This window comes from Nestor notabilis, unplaced genomic scaffold, assembly GCF_000696875.1.
Source record: "Nestor notabilis isolate BGI_N333 unplaced genomic scaffold, ASM69687v1 scaffold2976, whole genome shotgun sequence".
Classification (NCBI taxonomy): domain Eukaryota; kingdom Metazoa; phylum Chordata; class Aves; order Psittaciformes; family Psittacidae; genus Nestor; species Nestor notabilis.
This window is the reverse complement of record NW_009934177.1, coordinates 35,246-53,861: the sequence shown is the minus strand read 5'-3', so window position 1 is coordinate 53,861 and position 18,616 is coordinate 35,246. Positions and strand designations below refer to the sequence as shown.

The 18,616-nt window shown below is 38.5% G+C and overlaps 1 protein-coding gene across 1 annotated transcript in view; it reads right to left on the bottom strand.

Annotated features, from left to right (window-relative positions):
* The window catches only part of MGAT5 (mannosyl (alpha-1,6-)-glycoprotein beta-1,6-N-acetyl-glucosaminyltransferase), a gene marked incomplete at its 5' end in the record, with an annotated part of 56,547 nt that overhangs the window by 3,493 nt on the left and 34,438 nt on the right, over positions 1-18,616 (bottom strand). The window contains 4 exons of the mRNA XM_010017197.1: positions 2,065-2,139; positions 2,980-3,096; positions 6,993-7,139; positions 14,841-14,990. Coding sequence (XP_010015499.1) covers positions 2,065-2,139; positions 2,980-3,096; positions 6,993-7,139; positions 14,841-14,990 — 489 coding nt within the window. The remainder of the gene's footprint in view (positions 1-2,064; positions 2,140-2,979; positions 3,097-6,992; positions 7,140-14,840; positions 14,991-18,616) is intronic.

Below are 18,616 nucleotides of genomic sequence, written 5' to 3'. Positions count from 1 at the left end.
CTGCGTTTATGCTTATTTTTCCTATCACCACAACTTCAAGGTAAGACAGGCTTAGCCCTGCCATCAAAGGAGGTATTCTCCTCCTTTTGGCTTTTCTTGCTCTTGGAGGAACGTCCTTGCTCCACTCCCTCCGCCACGCTCTGGTGCTTAGCTCACTCTCTGCTGAGCCAAGTCAGTTTGCTAACCCAGTAGAACCCTGCCAAAACCATTTTCTGCTGGGTTAACTAATACTCCACTTGACCACATCTTTCAAAGTCCCCATATCTGTTGCATCAGCCCAGCCTGCCTCATCCAGCTGCTCCCAGGTTTGCAACAGGGAATCCCACAGCTGCTACGGCTGCAGTTGCCTGGCTGCTCCTTTGATGGCAGGGCCAACTTCAGCAGTCCCACCCTTTGGCTCCCACTCTATGCTGCTGCTTTGCAGAGCTGACACAACTGTTTGTACAGCCACAGAGCAAACAGGATCAAGGGATGGATTCAGCAGATAACACAGATGCACTTAACAGCCATGCAGGGCTGCTGGCAAGGGCAGTGCACTGGCAGGAAGGAGTGGTGGCACCGCTGTTTAGCAGTGAAACCACAGCTCACAGTAGTTTTCTTGCTTCAGACCCTAAAGACTTTCAGCCCAGCTGTTGGGTCTGAAGACTCGGGGAATTCACTAAACCGTCCTCGTGAACACTGTCCTCTCTCCTGATCCTGAGCCAAGGCCCCAGAAGGGGAACTCCAGACAACTCCTTTAAATCCTAGAGTTTTAATGTCCCATACGGTGACTTGTGGGTGACTGTATCTGGCCCCATCCTCTTCACATTCAAACATCCCAGAAGACCATACTCTTGGAGTTAATGCACTCCAGAACCTCTGAACTAGACCAATTCCATGCACCTTTGTTCCTGTTCTGAGCTTGTGCTGCTTCCTTTGTCCTGCCTGCCTCCCACCAAAAACTCCTCAAAACAAGTTCTCAACCTTTGTTTTTGCTTCATGTGACATGTTAATCAGGCACAGTGCTAAGCACATGCAGCTAATGATGATGCTTGAGCATGCTGGGGGCTGTGAAACAGTAATGGCTTTTGACAATTAGTCAAAGCAATGAACAAAATTACAATGCTCTATTTATTTCTGAGAAGCACCCAGTACAGGCCAGAGCTCAGCCCTTGGGGGAGGTCCAGAGAGAGGAGAAATGGGTTTGCCCTGCAGGCACTACCTCTAGATTGTCTCCTTTTCTCCTTTACACTGAGCTCCACTTCTTCCTGTATTGACAAAACCTCTCAGTTACAGCTAACTAGAGTAGAAGAATCAAAAGAACCAGAGATACTTTTACAAGCTATGTCATCAATAGAGCAGCAAAAAGCTTAAAGTGTTTATTGGCAGGAAAATGGAAATAGCTATGTTACATTAACTACACTTCTGACCTGAATTCTTTATTACTGTATTTAATATCCATCATCTTCAGAAATACAGATACAGGAGCATGTCCAGTGATTTCTTTTAAAAGAAATCCTAGCAATTAATTGGCATATCAGAGATAAAGCTTGTTCCTATCTCTCTTCTGCAGCAGCCAGAACAAAAGGCAGAGCCAGTGCTGCAGCAGATCTGGCCTTGGGCAGAAGTCCAAGCAACACAGTTTCTAGAAATCAGGATCCCATAGAAATCTCTGCAGTTTATCACTCTAACTCAGTGTCTTCTGCTACTCTCAGCTGGTGGTAATGCATGGGGACCAAAAGTCCTTTAAGTAACTGATTTCCAAACCACTTAAAACTTTATCAACTGAAACTGAATACTTGAAAAATCTGCCCAGAGGCGTTAGCCTAAGTGTAATTCTACGACAGAAGTATCTCTATATTAATGTGATACCTCATGACCAAAAGATTTTTTTGGTGTGTACACAGTTAAAGAAGTCACATATACACTGAAAAATTAGTTTGCCTTTCTGCTTTGATATAACACCAAGGACTGCACAGCTACTCTTTCTACTTGAAAGGCAAGAATACTGAGAAGCTTTAAAATCAAGAGGGTCCTCCCTTTCCAAAATAAAATGAAAGAGTCATCCACAATAAAAGTTCATACCTGTCTTTCAATAAATGCATTCATCCTCTGAAGCATTCCCTCACATGTAAATTCATAGGGCAAATAAGGGTCGATCTGCGGAAACACAGTGTGTAAAGGTTAGAGGGTTTTTTCTTTAAATGAGCTTTGTGGTGTGCTGTGTGGTAGCAGACTGTATTCCAAGTGCTACATTATAGCTTAAGTAGCAACAATAAAACCAAATAAACTCATTAACAAATCACAATTTCACAAAACCATCAGCAGTTTAAGCTGATCTTTGCTTGTCGTAAAGGCAATAAAAGTTGCTCAGTGATTATTTTAAGGAAACTCAGGGTATACTGCAAATTAATATATCCAAAGCTAGCCTGAGACCCTAAGAGATCTCAGAGCTCCTGTTTTAACTAAGTTTCAGTTCTGAAGTGAAAAATGAAACACTAAAACAAAAAAGGAATGCAATACCTTTGAAAATGACTTCAAACTTCCCCCGCCCCCCCCACTCCCTCCCCTTGAAGTGCCCTCATTACAATTCCACACTGTAAGTGCACAAGTGCTTCAGTGGCAGCTATGTCAAGGCTACAAAATCAGCCAAAAGAGTTGAGCATGTATTTGGACAGCCCACAGTGCCCTAAGAATCAACAAAGAAACTTCCTAACTGAATGCACAGAAAACATAGATTGCTGTATCATTTATGTATGAAATTCCCATTGCTATAAAATTCACCCATATTCGTTTTTTCAGGTAAAAAGCTGACATACCCACTACTAAATTAAACCACGATAATCACATACCACAGGTCCATAATAACATTTTCCCCCGCCTAATATCCTACCAAATTGCAGCACTCTGCTTCAATTAGACTAAGATTAAGGAGCACTCTACATGTAGTACACAATGCACCCTTAAGTGCTGATGACAGATCAAGGATACATTTCTCACCTTTTGATTCAAAATTGATTTCACAGCCTTCTCAACTTCGGAAAGATCATTGATGTCTACAGTCCACACATGGGGCTTCCCAATGTAAACTTCAGCATAGGGATGCTGAGATGTCAACTGAAAGGAAGAAATTACACTGGTAAAAATTAAGTGTGTCAAGATGTCCTTCCCTCTCACTCTTTTGATCAGAGCTTCTGGATGAAATCTGCTATGATAATGCAAGAATTCAGCCAGAATCTAACAGTATCATTCCTTCTGAGTTATCTTTCAGATTTTCTGCGTTTAAATTCAGAGAGTGAATTTAGTTGGAAAACTGAAGATCAGATAATGAAGATCACAAGTAACATTTGTGCCCCTCTAATTTGTGGCTTTGATCCCCATAATGACCCACATCACAGAAGAATTGATGCTTACTGAAATTACTCTTACAGTGTGACCCTTCTTCCCCAGAGCTCATTCACAGAGCAACTGTTTTCACAGCCCGTAATTGCTACCAGTCCTGGTTAGACCAGCCTGACTGGCTTCAAGAGATGTCATCCTCACCCTGTCTCTCCTTCAAATTTCAACTGTTTCCAAGATTCTGGGAGTGGTAGAGAATAAAGAATCATTTCTATCATTTAGGATGAATTCTGACTTGCGCTGATGGTAGTGCAAGAGTACTTTGACCTCAATAAGAGTGTTAACTTGTAAATATTTTACTCACCCGTCTGCGAAAAAACAAATTCAATAAATACCCAAGTAGATACCAAGAAAAGTATCAGAGATTGCTTTCAGAACTAGCAGGATGGCACTTAAAGTAATTTTTGTGACAGGAGTGAGAAGAATATGCACTGAGAGGAAGCAAAAGCTGTAGATGAGAGAGAAGTGTTTCACACTAGCCTCAGAAGGCAATTGCTTCTTAAATAAATAAAAACCCCCAAACCCTACAGGACAGATTATTCACAGACAATTTTTATACAGTTGCATCTTTATGCATGATACAAAGAAAAATCTAGACAGTGTGAAAGATTTGAAGTAGGAGACAGAGTCTGTTGGAAAGAACCTTCTCCTGCACCAGGCACAGACCGTACTTCATCTCTTCTTCAAGTGAATGTAAGGAAGAACTTTAAAAAAAGTGTTGCCTGTTGCAGTTTGCTTGTGAACAAGAGAAGCCAGTCTTAGAGTTAGATATGGGAGCGGCTAGCATGATTCTGGGCTCTGAGACCAATGCTCCAGGGGACTCTGTGCAGGTTACGCCTTCACCTGCAGGGCAGTGTGGTGGTGAGAGTTCATGGACTGGCTGGAAGACTGCAGGTGCCGGGCACTAACCCTGGATGCTCCTGCACACAGACAGCTTCCATACCTGCCCACGTTCACTTGCAGCCCACTGCACTGTGCTCCCATCGGCATATTTTAAATTCCTCCAGAAAGTCCAAAGACCTAAAGTGTTTGGGTTACCAAGACTGAGTTCCCAGGGCATTTATGTCTGGACTTCAGACGGCTGAAGCTACAGTCATATTGCTCTAAATAACAACAAAAGCCTTCTACCACACCTTTAAAGTTTTGAACATAAACCATTGTTTTAAATTCCACAAAGCTCTAGGAATTATGCCTTAGACAACTCTCTCTTTATCATTTCATACAAAGAGAGAGCAAGATCTGATCTGGAAGACAAACAACTGAACTTCTCAGACTGATAGCTGTTCTAAGTATTAAGAGTAACCAGTAACATATTTTTATTGCAACAGTTATTCTGCATCAATACTCACAAAAAATATTAAGACTATTTCCTAATGCTGAAATGCTTTAATTAGCCAAGGCTTAATGATTTAGATATTCAGGAGATACTCCCTCTCTCTCTAATTAAAATCTTTAAGAATTCTTATAAAATAGATTTGAAATTAATTTCTAATTTCAGGATTTTTTTGTTTTTTTTCTTCCTTCCTCAAAGCAGAAAATGAAAGAAACGACACCCACAAAGAACATGTTTCAACTAGACTTATCATACAATGTTTTCTTTCTTCTGGGGAGAGTGAGCTGGAATGGAAAAGAAATATTGGTACAAATATTGGTATAAAACAAGCTGCTTGAAGGTGACTTTTTCTTCTTTTTTCCCTGCCTCTTTCCTCCAGCAAAATCAAGTCCTAAGATAAAACATCTGCTGATCTAAAATGAAAATTGCAATTTCCAGTTTTTGTACAGAGCCTTCACTACAGGACCTCATCTTGGGGGGGAGAGGGGAAACAATTAACTCCCCCATGCCCAATAAATTCTATCTAGAACAAGACAGAGGTAGTGACTTGCAGTGGGTACTTTGCAAAAGTGCTAAACACAGACCTTATTTCAAACTCATCTGGATAACCAATCTGCAGAACTACACAAGCTTTTTTTGTTCTCCTCTAACACTTGAAAAAAATGAGAGAAGGATTTAAGGGCTTTCTTAATCCCAAAGAACCAGCAGATGGATTACTGGCAATCGAATCTAAACGCAGTTGTGAAAACCAGTTAAGACAAAAGGTTACTCATAGCATAGGTCAGCAGAGCATGTGAACGCAGCAGTATTTGTGGTGAGTGTTCATTATATTATTTTGTACTTAAGCAGTCAATAGGGATTATTTTTCTGTGCAAGTCAGGTGCACAGCATTTCTATTAGTGCTGACACATGCCAGAGGCATTTAGCACAGCATTCCAAGCACTAAAGTTCCTACTAAAGAGTTAGATGGTTCCAGATTATTTACTGAGCCTCACCAGTTATAGTGTCTAGGCACAGAACAACTGGAACTGAGACAAACAGTCAAATGACCATAGAAGAAAAGCTTTGAAAGGTGCCATGCCCAAAGAGAAAATTTAAACAGATTTTCCTCCCTTATTACTACCGCCTTTGTCAGTGATGCAAGCTGTGGGAATGAGTCTGAACTCACGTCCTGGGCAAGCTGAACAAATAATAAGCTGTAAGACAATTACAGGTCTGGATCATAAAATCATAAGAACTTTATGTTCCTGTTTTAAAATGGGAAACTGCCTTTTGCTGGTCAACTTCAGCGCTGCTCAGTAAGCAATTTATATAGTCCAAGTGTAACTTGAATTGGGAAATACAGCTCTGTAAGGTTCTCGTAATCTAAGTGTTAACCTGAGAGCTTTCCCTTCAGATAATTGTGCAAAGAAAATAAGTATATACATGTAGGTTTGACCAGATGATCCTTGAGGTCCCTTCCAACCAGGCAATCTATGATTCTATGGTATTCTGTGATACACCTATGAAGAAGCCATGGTCACAGACAAAAGTGCTAATGTCAGAAATGGCTACATGACTGTTAAATGCTTGCAAGTGGTAGAGGCTGAATTTTACCTACACTGAAGAAGAAAAATATTCCAAAGTCAGTACCAGGATGAAAGGCTAGTTTACTTAGCCTCATTTTTCTCTTGCTCAAGCCTAAACACACTCACTGATTTGAATCCTTGAGGTTGGTTTTCCTATTCTCTTAAACAGTCAGTTCTCCAAATGTCTTCAGTGTATAACCACAAACATGGTGGTGTGTGACCATTAATACCATAGGTCAACAGTGCCTTGAACGGGTCCTTCATAATATCCCAAAACACACACCCCCACCCACAAACACAATTTTTATAATTGACTTAAACGCCTCTTTGCTTCCTGCACAGTACACGGTAATGTTTGCTACTTCAACAAAATAAACCCACTTCCAAATGACACATCATGTATCAGATGACACAACCTCTTCCTGGGCAGAGGATCAGGTTTTCAAGTGAAACTTCAGTTTCTGAGCTATCAATGTAGCAGAATGTACATATAGGCAAATCTAGAGATAAAGCTTAACAGTATGCTAATGAAAATTTTTTATTATTTTATAAAAATAAGGACTGCTAATCCCATCGATGGCTAAAGAAAACAACAGTTGCACACCCTTTGTTCACAACTGTGAACACTGATTAATTTATTCCTTCCTTGTGTTACTAAAAAGAAATTCACATTCATTGTCAATATAGAAATGATCAAGATTGATAAAGCTTACCTCGCGGAGTGTAGGTTTGCCTTTGAAAAACTCAGTGTTTTTGCTACTTTTGGGTGGGTTAAATCTTAAATTTAGAAAAGCGCATCCATTAGCAATAGCCTCCAAAGGAGCTGGCCCTTCATATGGAAATCCGAGACCAACAAACAGCTGAAAAATAGAACACAAGGGCTGCCTTAATTTTTGTTCTTTACAAAAACTGAAAGCTAAGAGCCAACTTAAACCAAAAACCAATGCACTCTAAATGGACCAGCATAAAAAAAAAGTAACATTAAGATGACAATGTGAGAAATTCAGCAGCTCACCCCCCCTGCCCAAGCAGTTACGGAATATCCTGTAAAACACATTTGACAATAATCTTCTGTAGTGAGCTGAGGTGGTTTTTCATGGAGCTGAGGCAACAACAGACTCTTTCAGTTACTTTTTGGGAAAAAAAGTCATTTGGTGGTTTGATTGGTGTTGAAATGGAACTGCTGGGGCTCTCTTGCAGGTCCAGGTTTTACTGCAGCAACCTCACGGAACAGCTACACTACTGTTTTCCCCCTCTCTCCCACATCAGCCAACCTGCTGGTTTTGCCAATATGAACATTCTCCTGGCAATCTGATTAAACCTTTTAATTAAACCGGTAGATGGCAGCAAACATCACCTGAAGACACTACCTCGGCAAGAGCTTGCCTAGGATTAAGAGTTCCACGCCACCTCCAAGGTATCAAAGGAGGAAAAAGGCATCACAAAGCTATTCTTACATCAGCTGAGATTACAGGTGCTCTAGAAAAGGCAGTGCTTTTCTCCAATGTCAAGAAATTTAATATTTTTTCAGCATTGTCTAGCTTTTAGTCGGATCTTGACCCCTTTCCTGGCCCAACATAATTAACCCCCCTGAATCAAATATAGGATTCTTCATCTTTATTTCTGTGCCTGTGTATAACAGGAGAATTACAAGCTCTGATTTATAACAGTAATTTCTTAGCACTGCTACATGATTTTATATATATATATATATATACACACTGCTTTTTTCTTTACAAGAAAATGAAGAACAATCTTCATAACTATTAGGATAATGTATTCAGGATGTAAGTATTCAAAGAGGTCAAATTATACTATTCTGCATTCAATTTTCTGCAATATAGAAGTGCATCCTAGTAATAAAAGATTCAAAACTGAAGGCCCTTTCTAGGAGCTTTTTTTAACATTGATGCATAAAACTGTAGTCGGTATTGTTGTGCACAGGCATTGCAGCATCAATCCTCTCTGACCCATGACAGTAACACTACGAATTGTGAGTTGGCTCATTTTAATAAGAAAGTTAACACTTCTCAGCGTAGCTGAGGTCATACAATTTTCACTGCATGGAGCTGCACATTGTTAGTTTTCAACTGTTGGGTTAAAAAAAGTCACCTACTTTCAAAAAGTTTCTCAGCTAACCTTACAGTGGCTGACTTAAAAAAGATCTGGAAGACCATCTCCATTAAAGCTAGATTAGCTAGATTATCTAAATTTGGGTTTCACCTGTGGCATTACCTTTCAATCAGCAAAAACACATCTCAAATCTCATCTCAAAAGTTAAAAAAAAGGTAATCTCTTGAAAATAATTAATTACAGACATCAAACCATTTCATGCAATCTGCACACATAATGTTATTTATTTAAACTATGCCTTAGTTCAGGCAGAAAACCAGCTGAGAACCAGCAATCAAAACCATGTGAAGTATCAATTTTCCTATGATCCTGTGTTTGACTGTTATGTGGAGAATGCTGGTTTGTTTGCTTAGTTTTTCACATTTTTAACAAACTGCTGCTGTGCACTGCTGAACAGTTCTGTGTCTGACTGGTCCGTTTATTTAGGAGGAAGTTCCATGGGGAAAGAAACAGGGCTTTATGTTTTGACAGCACAGAGCACACTGTCAGCACTTTATCTGTAATAAATAGCTTACCACCTGTTTCACATTCATTTTCCAGCCTTACCTCTAAGCAGCACCATACCTTTGAAGAAAGAAAGATGTGTCTGATTGCTAGGATGATACATGTGTGTGTGCTGCCTGTTGGCCTGAGATTGCAGCCTGGCCCACAGCACCCCCCCAGCTCATTCTTTCAACCCTCCAAAATCTTCTATTGCTCTCCATCATCCCATTGTCACCAGGTCAGCTGAAATTCCTCAACTGAATCTAGACCCTGCTCCTGAAAATTGCCCTTGATTAGCATTCCTTGGTTAGGGAGCTAGTATTTTTTATTTACGGTACAAAGATCAAAACAGGAATATCTTAATTGCCTCAAGAAAGTCACCTTCATTATATTTAAAAAAACAAGCATTAGAGAACACAGGTAATTTCTGCAACTCATTCTTATGATGCTCTAATTTGCTAATCCTTTAAATTACACGCAGCTTGTTATTTCCAGAAAGGCTAAAACAATCTGTGAAGATACTTCCTGGAAGTATGCAACGTAACGCTGCAAGTCACTAATTGAAAAAGAAGCGGGGGGAAAAAAAAAGAAGAAACAACAAGCAACAATTTTCAGGTACCAGGGAAGCAAGCATCCATCCTCAGTGAGCTGAGGCTGTGTGGAAGACAAAGCTCTCTCCCACAAACCGGTAAAGATTTAGAACAGACTTTATTTCCACTATTTTGTGATCTAAATTGTTGCCCCCACCACATAAGGTGCTGACTACAGTTTTTAGGATACTCTCTTACTGGACACTATGTCTGGTAACACAGTCCACCATGGTGAGGCACCTTCCTCTCTGAAGGCTGAAGGTCTATAATGTAAAATCTATAATGCAAAACTCCAAAACTGACAATGTTGGCAATGTAACTGTTGGTACATATGGTTCGAAAATTTTAGCCCTGATCTTGCTTTGTTAGCTGCAGCAGAATTGCAATGCAGGGTAGAATTCCTTTATGCTTTAAGGGTTGATTAGTGCTTTAAACCATTTCATTTTCTCTGTGTGAGCATTTTTCTCACTTTTCAAATGTTTTTGAAAGCTAAAACCATTATTATTAATACAGTGCTTTAAGCGGGCACATGACACAGTGGGCTCTGTATGCTAACGCCCCATATAATGAGATGATTACCAGGAGGAGTTTATTGTATAAAAGTATATCTAAAGGAGATAACAGCAAATAAGTAGAGATATAAAATCATCTCGGTAACGGCAGCATGTTTTGGTTTTATATTTTTAAATCATTTCCTTGTTTGCAAGGTTGCTACCCAGGTGTGCCAGTGCCCGTAGGTCTGCATGAATCAGAAAAGGGGTTTTGTACTTGCAGTCTTACTTGCCCAACTTGACAAAAGCAGGTGTTGAAACCCTTAAGCAGCAATACTTTAGTTTTCATTAGAAAGACTCCTCAGGAACTTTTTCTGCCTTTGCAGAGAACTGAACCCCTGGGCCTGGAATTTCAGGCTTTTGAGTTGGTCACCCAGCATCAGACCTTCCAAGACACCATTCTTTCCCGATTATAATGTAAACAGATATTTCATGGTGTAGGAGCTAAGTGGAGACTTCTCTGACATAAAAATTGCTTCACAGTAACTCCCATGCAAAAACAGTGTAGTTCTGTTTTATTTTTTTTGGAAACCACTTAGTTGACACTAAGCAATTCACTTGTGGAGTTTACGGCACCAGATTAGACTATTATTAAAATAAGAACTTGAACAAACAGCCTTTCTAAATTCTAGCCAAAAGTATAAAATAAGGAGTGATGATTTACTTCACTGACTGTAATTCTGAGTAGCTGAATATTTAAGAGAACAATTTCATATTCCAGAGACTAAATGTTACAGTTCCAGAAACAGGGGTGTTTATCTTCTCCTCTCCAGTTTCTAATATTACTGCACTTTACCTAATTTATTCTGTCGGGTTGGTAGGTTTATCACCACTTTTGTATGCCTCCTTAGGGAACTTACATGTTCTCTTCTGACCTACAGAACAGGAAATGTAGCAAAGGTTAACTATCTTGATATATTTGTCTCATGAATATAAAATCCTTTCTGGAAAAGTCAATCCTTTTGTGATTGAAACAATTCAGAAAAGAATCACTAGTTAAATGTCTTTTCAGATTATCTTGTGAAGTGTGTGGAAGTGAAGAAATGCATTATTTCATAAAAGACAATATGAATCCAACACTGCAATGGGATTTTTCCCAAACTGTCTAAACAGGGTTTTGCTTCCACTTAGTAAAAGAATTTGGATCCCCTCAAAAATTCACAGTGACTTTAAGTACAAAGTTGCATCTGAAACTTTCTCAAAAGAAGGAATATTCTCAAGAATTCAGTAGCGGTTCTTCCAAGAGTCTGGTCCAACTCCTCCAGCTGCCCACTTGTCAAGAAGCCACGTAAGTTGTCAGGAAGGCTGCCAGCTCGCCTACCCTATTTTCCTCTGACGTGATGAATGGCTTTACATCTTCTCATTAGGAACTGTTGACATGTCTCGGTTTCGTCATGCACTACACAGCTGAACTAGTCATGATGAACCTCAAACAGCCCCCTCCTGCTTGGAAAACACACTTATTCTGAAATGCATTGCTTTATAACACACACCAGAATGAAATGGCAGCTGCACGCTTTTGAGAGTAACTGCGTCCTATACTGCAGAGAGACCAAATACGTTCTGGGAACGCAAAGCTCTGATCAAGAATCATGACTGAGCTGCCACCTATCAGTGTATCGCTGTCTAAGGGCAAAATGAACCAGTGCAACATAAACTGACATTTCTGAGAACACTGAACTGTGTAATTTTTTAAATTATTATTTAGCTCTGGCTTTCTGAAGACTAGATCATGTCAGCTGACCTAACAAACACTTGCTAACACACTGTTGCAATCACAAGCAATGAAAGACAGTCCTTGCCCTTGGGTCTCGAAACATATGCTTAGAATAAGAAAAATCTGAAAGTTTCTGGAAACTTAAAGACAAAGGTTGTTGCTTGGAGACAGCAAACAGCAGGCCTAGATGGCTGAAGTCAGCACTGTACCCACAGATGTTACCATCCTGGAGTTACGGCTCTGATTATTCACGTACTTCCAACACACTGATTGTCTAATGACAAAACCCCGTAACTAAATTTATTATGGGGTTCTGGTCACGCTGCCTAGCGATTAAAGTGATTATGATTAAAAAGTGTCCTGAACCACCACTGGATGCATGTGCGCACATGCACACATACATGAGGCTCCTCGGGGCACAAAGCTCCCATTCAAGTCAGCTTGATTTTTTGTGGAAAACCTGCACTTACTTTAGCAATTCAATCCATGATCCATTTGATATAAACACAACTGACCCCCACAGGCAGCAGATGGTCAGTAGAGACAGGTGAGGGGTGTTTTATGCTAATCTACATTAAAGTGTTGTCTCAGGATATTGAAATCTGAAACTTAAATGTACAGGCAACAAGAAGACTTAGAACAAGTGCTGTCTGTTGATCAGCACTGAGAGGCAACCATATGCTAAGACAGAACAGCCAGTGTACCTAAGAGATACCAAGCATCAGCTAGCAAATAAAAACACCAACACAAACAACAACCCAAAAATCCACCTGCAACTGAGGAAGTCTGAACAAACTAGATGGTAAATCTCAGTTTCCATTTTCAATCTCAGGATGCTGCTGTTTTACTTATTCTGCTGAACTAGACATATCAGAACAGTATTACACAGGAGTAATAACTGAAATAAATGATGCAGTAGGCCATATTTAATTTCATTGTATTGCAACATCAGAAATACACTGCACTCCCATTTGTCTGACAATAATAAGTATTAGGAGAAGCAGATGGACTCTTAACTGCTTATCATCATGTCAAAGTTGTGCTAGTCTCGCTGCATCACGAATAAGTAATTTCGTTGAAAGGAAAAGAGCTTTTGTCATTTGCAACGCTGCTACCAAAGTTCAGAAAAGCCACCTGAAAATACTGTTTGTGGACTTAATTAAAGAAAAAAGTGTATTAAGAAAGATTCTACCAAAAAGATAATGTGATAAAACTACTGGCTTCCTGATACAGGGTTGTGAAACACATTGATGTGTTTCTCAGTGACATCTACTAAGAAATGCAACAATTTCTCAAAGGATTTCCCCCAATGCTAGGAAGAAAAAAAACCAAACCCAAACCAATGCACAACAGTGCACTTGCAATCTAAAGTGCTTGTAGGACTCTGAAAACAGCACAGTGTAAATCCACGCTTTTCACAAAAATGTAATTTGTGGAAAGTAAGCAACTTACTGAGCTCAGAAGTACTTCAAAATCACAAGACAGTACCTTCTGTCTGATACTGCAATTAGAACTTGAAAACTGAGTGAAATTAGTCTGGCTACTTCCTGTGTCACAAACCCCATACAACTGCACTGTGCTGAGCTGCATAGTATGTAAGTATTGGCTTGAATCTGTCCTAAAATGATGGTGTCTTTATATTCCATCTTAAAGCACAGCAATACAATCAATAACAACTAGATATGCTATCTATTTGATATTGAAAATCAAGCTTTTTAGTGTAATTCATGTAACATGACTGATAAAGAATTAGAGGAAGGCTCAGTCAAGTAACTGTTATAATGAACTTCATAAATCGTAAGGACTTCAGTTATTCTATAGGAAGTCCATGAGCTTATTTTACTATTCAGTGAATCAAATGCTTTTTTTTTTTCCCCTAGAAGGAAGTCACTATTTGTGCTTGGGGTTATTAAAATGTCAATATTCTTCCCACGTTAGTACTATGATTAATAGCATGATTTCATACTCTGCACAGGCAAAAGCTGTGTAATCTCAGTAGTATCCGTGACGAAAGTAAATGTTGACTTTTTAATCTGCAGCATAATGTGTATCTGTATGCATCAAGTACATACACACAGTGGTTGCCTTTAAAAAGTCATAATTTGCCAACAGCTGTCACTGTTGGCAAATTTGCCAACAGAGGTGTCAAATTACCATCATTTTCCCAAATATTTCAAAAAGGAGATCTCTGCAGTCATGTGGGAAGACTGGGAGGTGCTTGCTTTTTCCTTTTCTGTTTTTAATAGATTCCTCTGTAGAAGTGCACAGCAAGGAACTATCAACAATGGGGAGTAAGTGCTTCAGTTCCACACATTTTGCTAATTTTAAACATACAAATCAGTTCTTTCACCAACTGAAAGTTAAACATCCTATTTAAATGTAATCTACTAAAGTGTTTTAATGTTGTAAAGTGCCACAAAGATTATGGGAATGGCACAGAAAACCCCACTGTTTTCTAACCCTAAAGCATTCTAACTATTGGGACAAAAGTTGATTTATTTCAGTCTATATACTATCCCTTATCTTGAGTTCCCTTGACTATGGGGACACAGGCAAAGTACATCACAAAAAGCACACTCTTTTGCTCGCTCTCTCTGCACCACTGCAGTAGAGGAAGGAACTGAATGGAGAAAGAAGTGCTTACTTTTCTTCTTTTGTCCCCCAGAGAGTAGGGTCGTGCTAGGTTAAAGTCATTGGTAGGGCAGAGCAAGCATGCCTACAGTACAGCTGTCAGATATTACTAATTTTCACATCAGGGATTGCAAAACAAAGCACATTCTCAGCTGATAATCTCCTTGAGCTGAATATCACATTTAAGAAAATGAAATACACATTTCCCAAGCTGGCTGTTAAATGTGTCTGTGACTAGGTTGTCATCCCAATTTTCTAATAACAGCTGTCAATCCACAAGACATGGACACAAGGAAAAACATATTCTTATCAGAAGACAACTTAAGACCCTTTACATTTGATCATTTAATTTTCCAATACTTTTAAATTAGGAGCTCAGTTGTGGGAGGTGAAAAGGATGCACTTCAGATACTGTCTGTAGCTATTTTTGCCACTACTCCCTCTTGACAAACTTACTTTGGTTTCTCTCAGTAGAAACTGCAAATCCCGCCCACTGAGTATACCATGGTTTTTTACATAGCCAGGAATATAAATGGTGCTTGTCCCATGAACAGTTCCATGGACTTCCATATAGGTGTGGATGATGTCCAGGTAAGCCTTCTTATCCTGCAACAGCAACAATAAAATACATTCAGTCTTTATGCTTTTCAAGCAGTAGCGTTCAAACACAGCTGTCTTTATTCTCCTGTACCACAAAAACCAGAAAGAGAAGTTCAGTCATTCTTAAATGATTTCTATCTTTCATTACATTATTAGTTTGGTTTTCTACTAGACTGTAAGAAAACTGCATCTCTTCTTATTCATAGTAAAGGTACAAATAAGTACCAAGGTCCTACTAATTTCTAATTGGACAAAAAAGAGGTCACCATCGGACAGATGTAATCTCAGCATGCCTAAATGATACTTGGCCTTCTTTGTGAAGAAAAGGGTGAATCTCAACTTAGTAAGATTCAGTCTTGCCAAATGAATAACTGAATACACACCTTTATCTAAATACCTAGTAACTGGGTCCCATGAGATACCTACAAATATTCCATTTACCTAAAGCTTTAAAGGCATTTTGGAAGAGAACCTGGGAAGAGTTGCATTATAAAAAAACCCACACCCAAACCAACAAAATCCATCCTACTTTGCAAACAAGAATTACTTTAATTTTCAATGCCATATGTTTTTTTTTAGTTTTGAAGACTACTAGTATTCCAAAAGCAATTAGCCATAGTTTGTATTTACAGGCAGTATGCAACACAGATCAGAGAGTCTTTCCCTCAATATTTGCACATACTCTTAGTAATAGCTCTAAAATCAGGCAACAAGTTCTTGTACTTCTTGGCAGCAAGAGAGTTTTTAAGAATTCTACTTTCACTCAGTATTTTTTGTCATGTAAATTCTGTACACTGTTCCTCCACAGCCCTGTGTGAAAGCTGGCCAACACTACTGAAGTTCATTCACAGGGCAAGCAGACTGGTGAAAAACCTGTCTTTTCAAATCTTGGAGAAGCAATAAGATATCATGCTTAGGTGAATGAACACTGTCACTTCTTAGAACTTCCTTGCTAAGTTAAATACTGGTCTACATTCAAATACACAAGGTATTTCATGTCACATAACTCACTTCTAGCTTTATCTTGGTGATACTGTTTGTGATGAGATAGATTGCCTGCCTCATTATTAAATCGCCCTGTTCTGGTAGCTATGCCAAGGCTGCATCAGTCAGACAATGTCCTGGGCTAAGTATTACATAAAACTGCCAACAAATGGAGACAAACCTGCTTTCTCATTTTGATGTAGCTGCTCTTATAGTTAAGTAGCACAATTTATTTAAAAAAACCCTAAAAGCTTGCTCCATTTTTTATTTTTCCTTTTACTTCAAATTTGAATTACTCTGAAAGATATATTCCTCTTACTATTTGTAAAGTAGCATAATTAGAAACTGTTGAGAAGCTCACATACTTTATTAAGAGAAATTCCATTGTAGAGCTTCTTTGCAAATGTGCAGGAGAAATTGTAGACTGTAGGTAGATTCATATTAGACATAAGGAAGAAGTTCTTCCTGTGAGGGTAGTGAGGCACTGGAACAGGTTGCCCACAGAAATTGTGGATGCCCCATCTCTGGAGGTATTCAAGGCCAGGCTGGATAGGTCTTTTATATATATATATATGTTTAAAAAGCTTGTCTCTGGTGGCTGTGAAACACGACTGTTTTCATATTATTCCTCACATATCAAGTTTTGCCTACCTTTGGAATCAGAACACTGGATTAGATAAAACTTTGATCTGAACTGTCCTTGCTGCCATCTTATTTTTATTAGCTTATTTTCAAAGATGAATGTAAAATGGACCAAAAGAAATGTAACATTTTCACAGGGCTTCTGTTTATATGTGATGCCAATAAAAATCTAGTGGGATTCTGAGAAGCATCTGTGTTACTGTGAAGTCCATAGCCTAAATTCTGCTGGAAACACTCTTTGATAAATGCAACAGTCCTTGAATTTAGCCCAAAGTATTCCCCAAATCATCTTGTAAACAACTAAGTGAATCTTCTGACTATATCCATATGCTGTCCTCTGGACAAATACTAGCAGTTGATTGCTCCAAACACGGAATACAGGATTAAAAAAAAAAAAGACAGGATGAAAAGAACAGGCTTTCACGCTGTATTTACAGTAGCATTTTTCAGGGGCTTTTCAGGAAGACTTTTGCTGAAACTCTCAAAGTTATGAAAGTATGTTAGAAATATTACTATTAAATTCAAATTAACTGAGGCAGCATACATTTTATATTTGAAATCAATATACAATTACAATCAATACAATATACAATCAATACAATTTAGGAAGACAAAGCAAAAGCATTGATAAATTCAGCATGCTTTTAGCATCTCTGAAAGTGCAAAGAAAACACTAAAATAACGAACCATGATCTCAGTTGGGAACATTATTTAAGCATAAGAGTAACTGCTTTCCTGATTCAGAGCCTAAAACTGGAGGTAAAACATTCACTATGCCAAACAGCAACAATTTGTCCATCCATTAAGAAAAATAATGGCCTTTTAAATGGCATTGCTGGGTTTCCACCTCCACAAGATCGGGTAACTACTGTAAACTCTGTTATAGAGTTTATAGAAACATTTTTTCCTTACAAAGGAAACCTTATGGATAGATAGGCACAAATAAAGGGATTAATATGTTAAAAAAAAATTAGTTTTCAAACCACAAGAGTAAAAACATAATAAAAAAACCCCCCTGCACAAAAGCTGAGAGAAATCTTGCATCCCACAAAGGGCAACACTCCTTCTTTTAATCAAATGAGATTTTTAAAGAATTGGAACTGAGAGCAGCATCTTCCCTTTGTTGCCTGTACATAGATTTTTCTAAGTGTCTTTCTTTCTGAAGGAAAACAGAAAAAGCCCAACCAAAAATTCAGAAAGCACAATCCACAAAACAACACTCCTTTATTCCCTTATTCACCTTGAATCAAAAGCAACTGCTTTTATAAAATATAAAGTACCATAAAAATACCATTAGCAAAATACCTTATACCTTACACAAATCTCACTAACATTTGTCTCCTTTTGCATTTAAGAAGTCCTGAATTTCCACATTCCTTGTAGAAAACTGTTATTTCTGATCATGAAAGTATGACTTGTAATAAGCTACTTCGCAAAAGTAACCAGGACACATAATTCAATTCTAAGCATTAAAACCATTGAATTAGAAAATGAGAAAGAGTAAATATGGCATTTATAAATAGAAAGGCTACAAGTAAATAAATAATGTAATTTGCAAAATACCAATGTTCCTTCAACTGTTAATCCACTTCCTTGCTTGCTTGGGTGCAGATACAACTTTTATCTTAAATCATTTGTCAGTAAACTCCAGATTTTTACTTTCTCCAAAATGAATTCAAAGAAAAAAGATCATGGGTTGCTGGCTAGTAATGCAAAATCAACATTCTCTGCAGAGTTTGTATCAGACTGTGCTCTTCACTTCTGTCTGTCTCCTATCCATACTACAAATCTAGACTTCAAGCATGAAAGACAACATCAAAAAAACCCAGTTTCTCTTCAGAATCAAAAAGGAAGTGTAGCAGTGAGTAACAGTCATACAAACCTTTTCTGAAATAATTTTTCAGCAGTTAAAATAAACATGCCACTCAGGAAAGTACTTCTTGTTGATCACTGACTGCAGAACTGTTATTACTGTTCATCAGTTACTTCCACCTATTTTTAAAAGC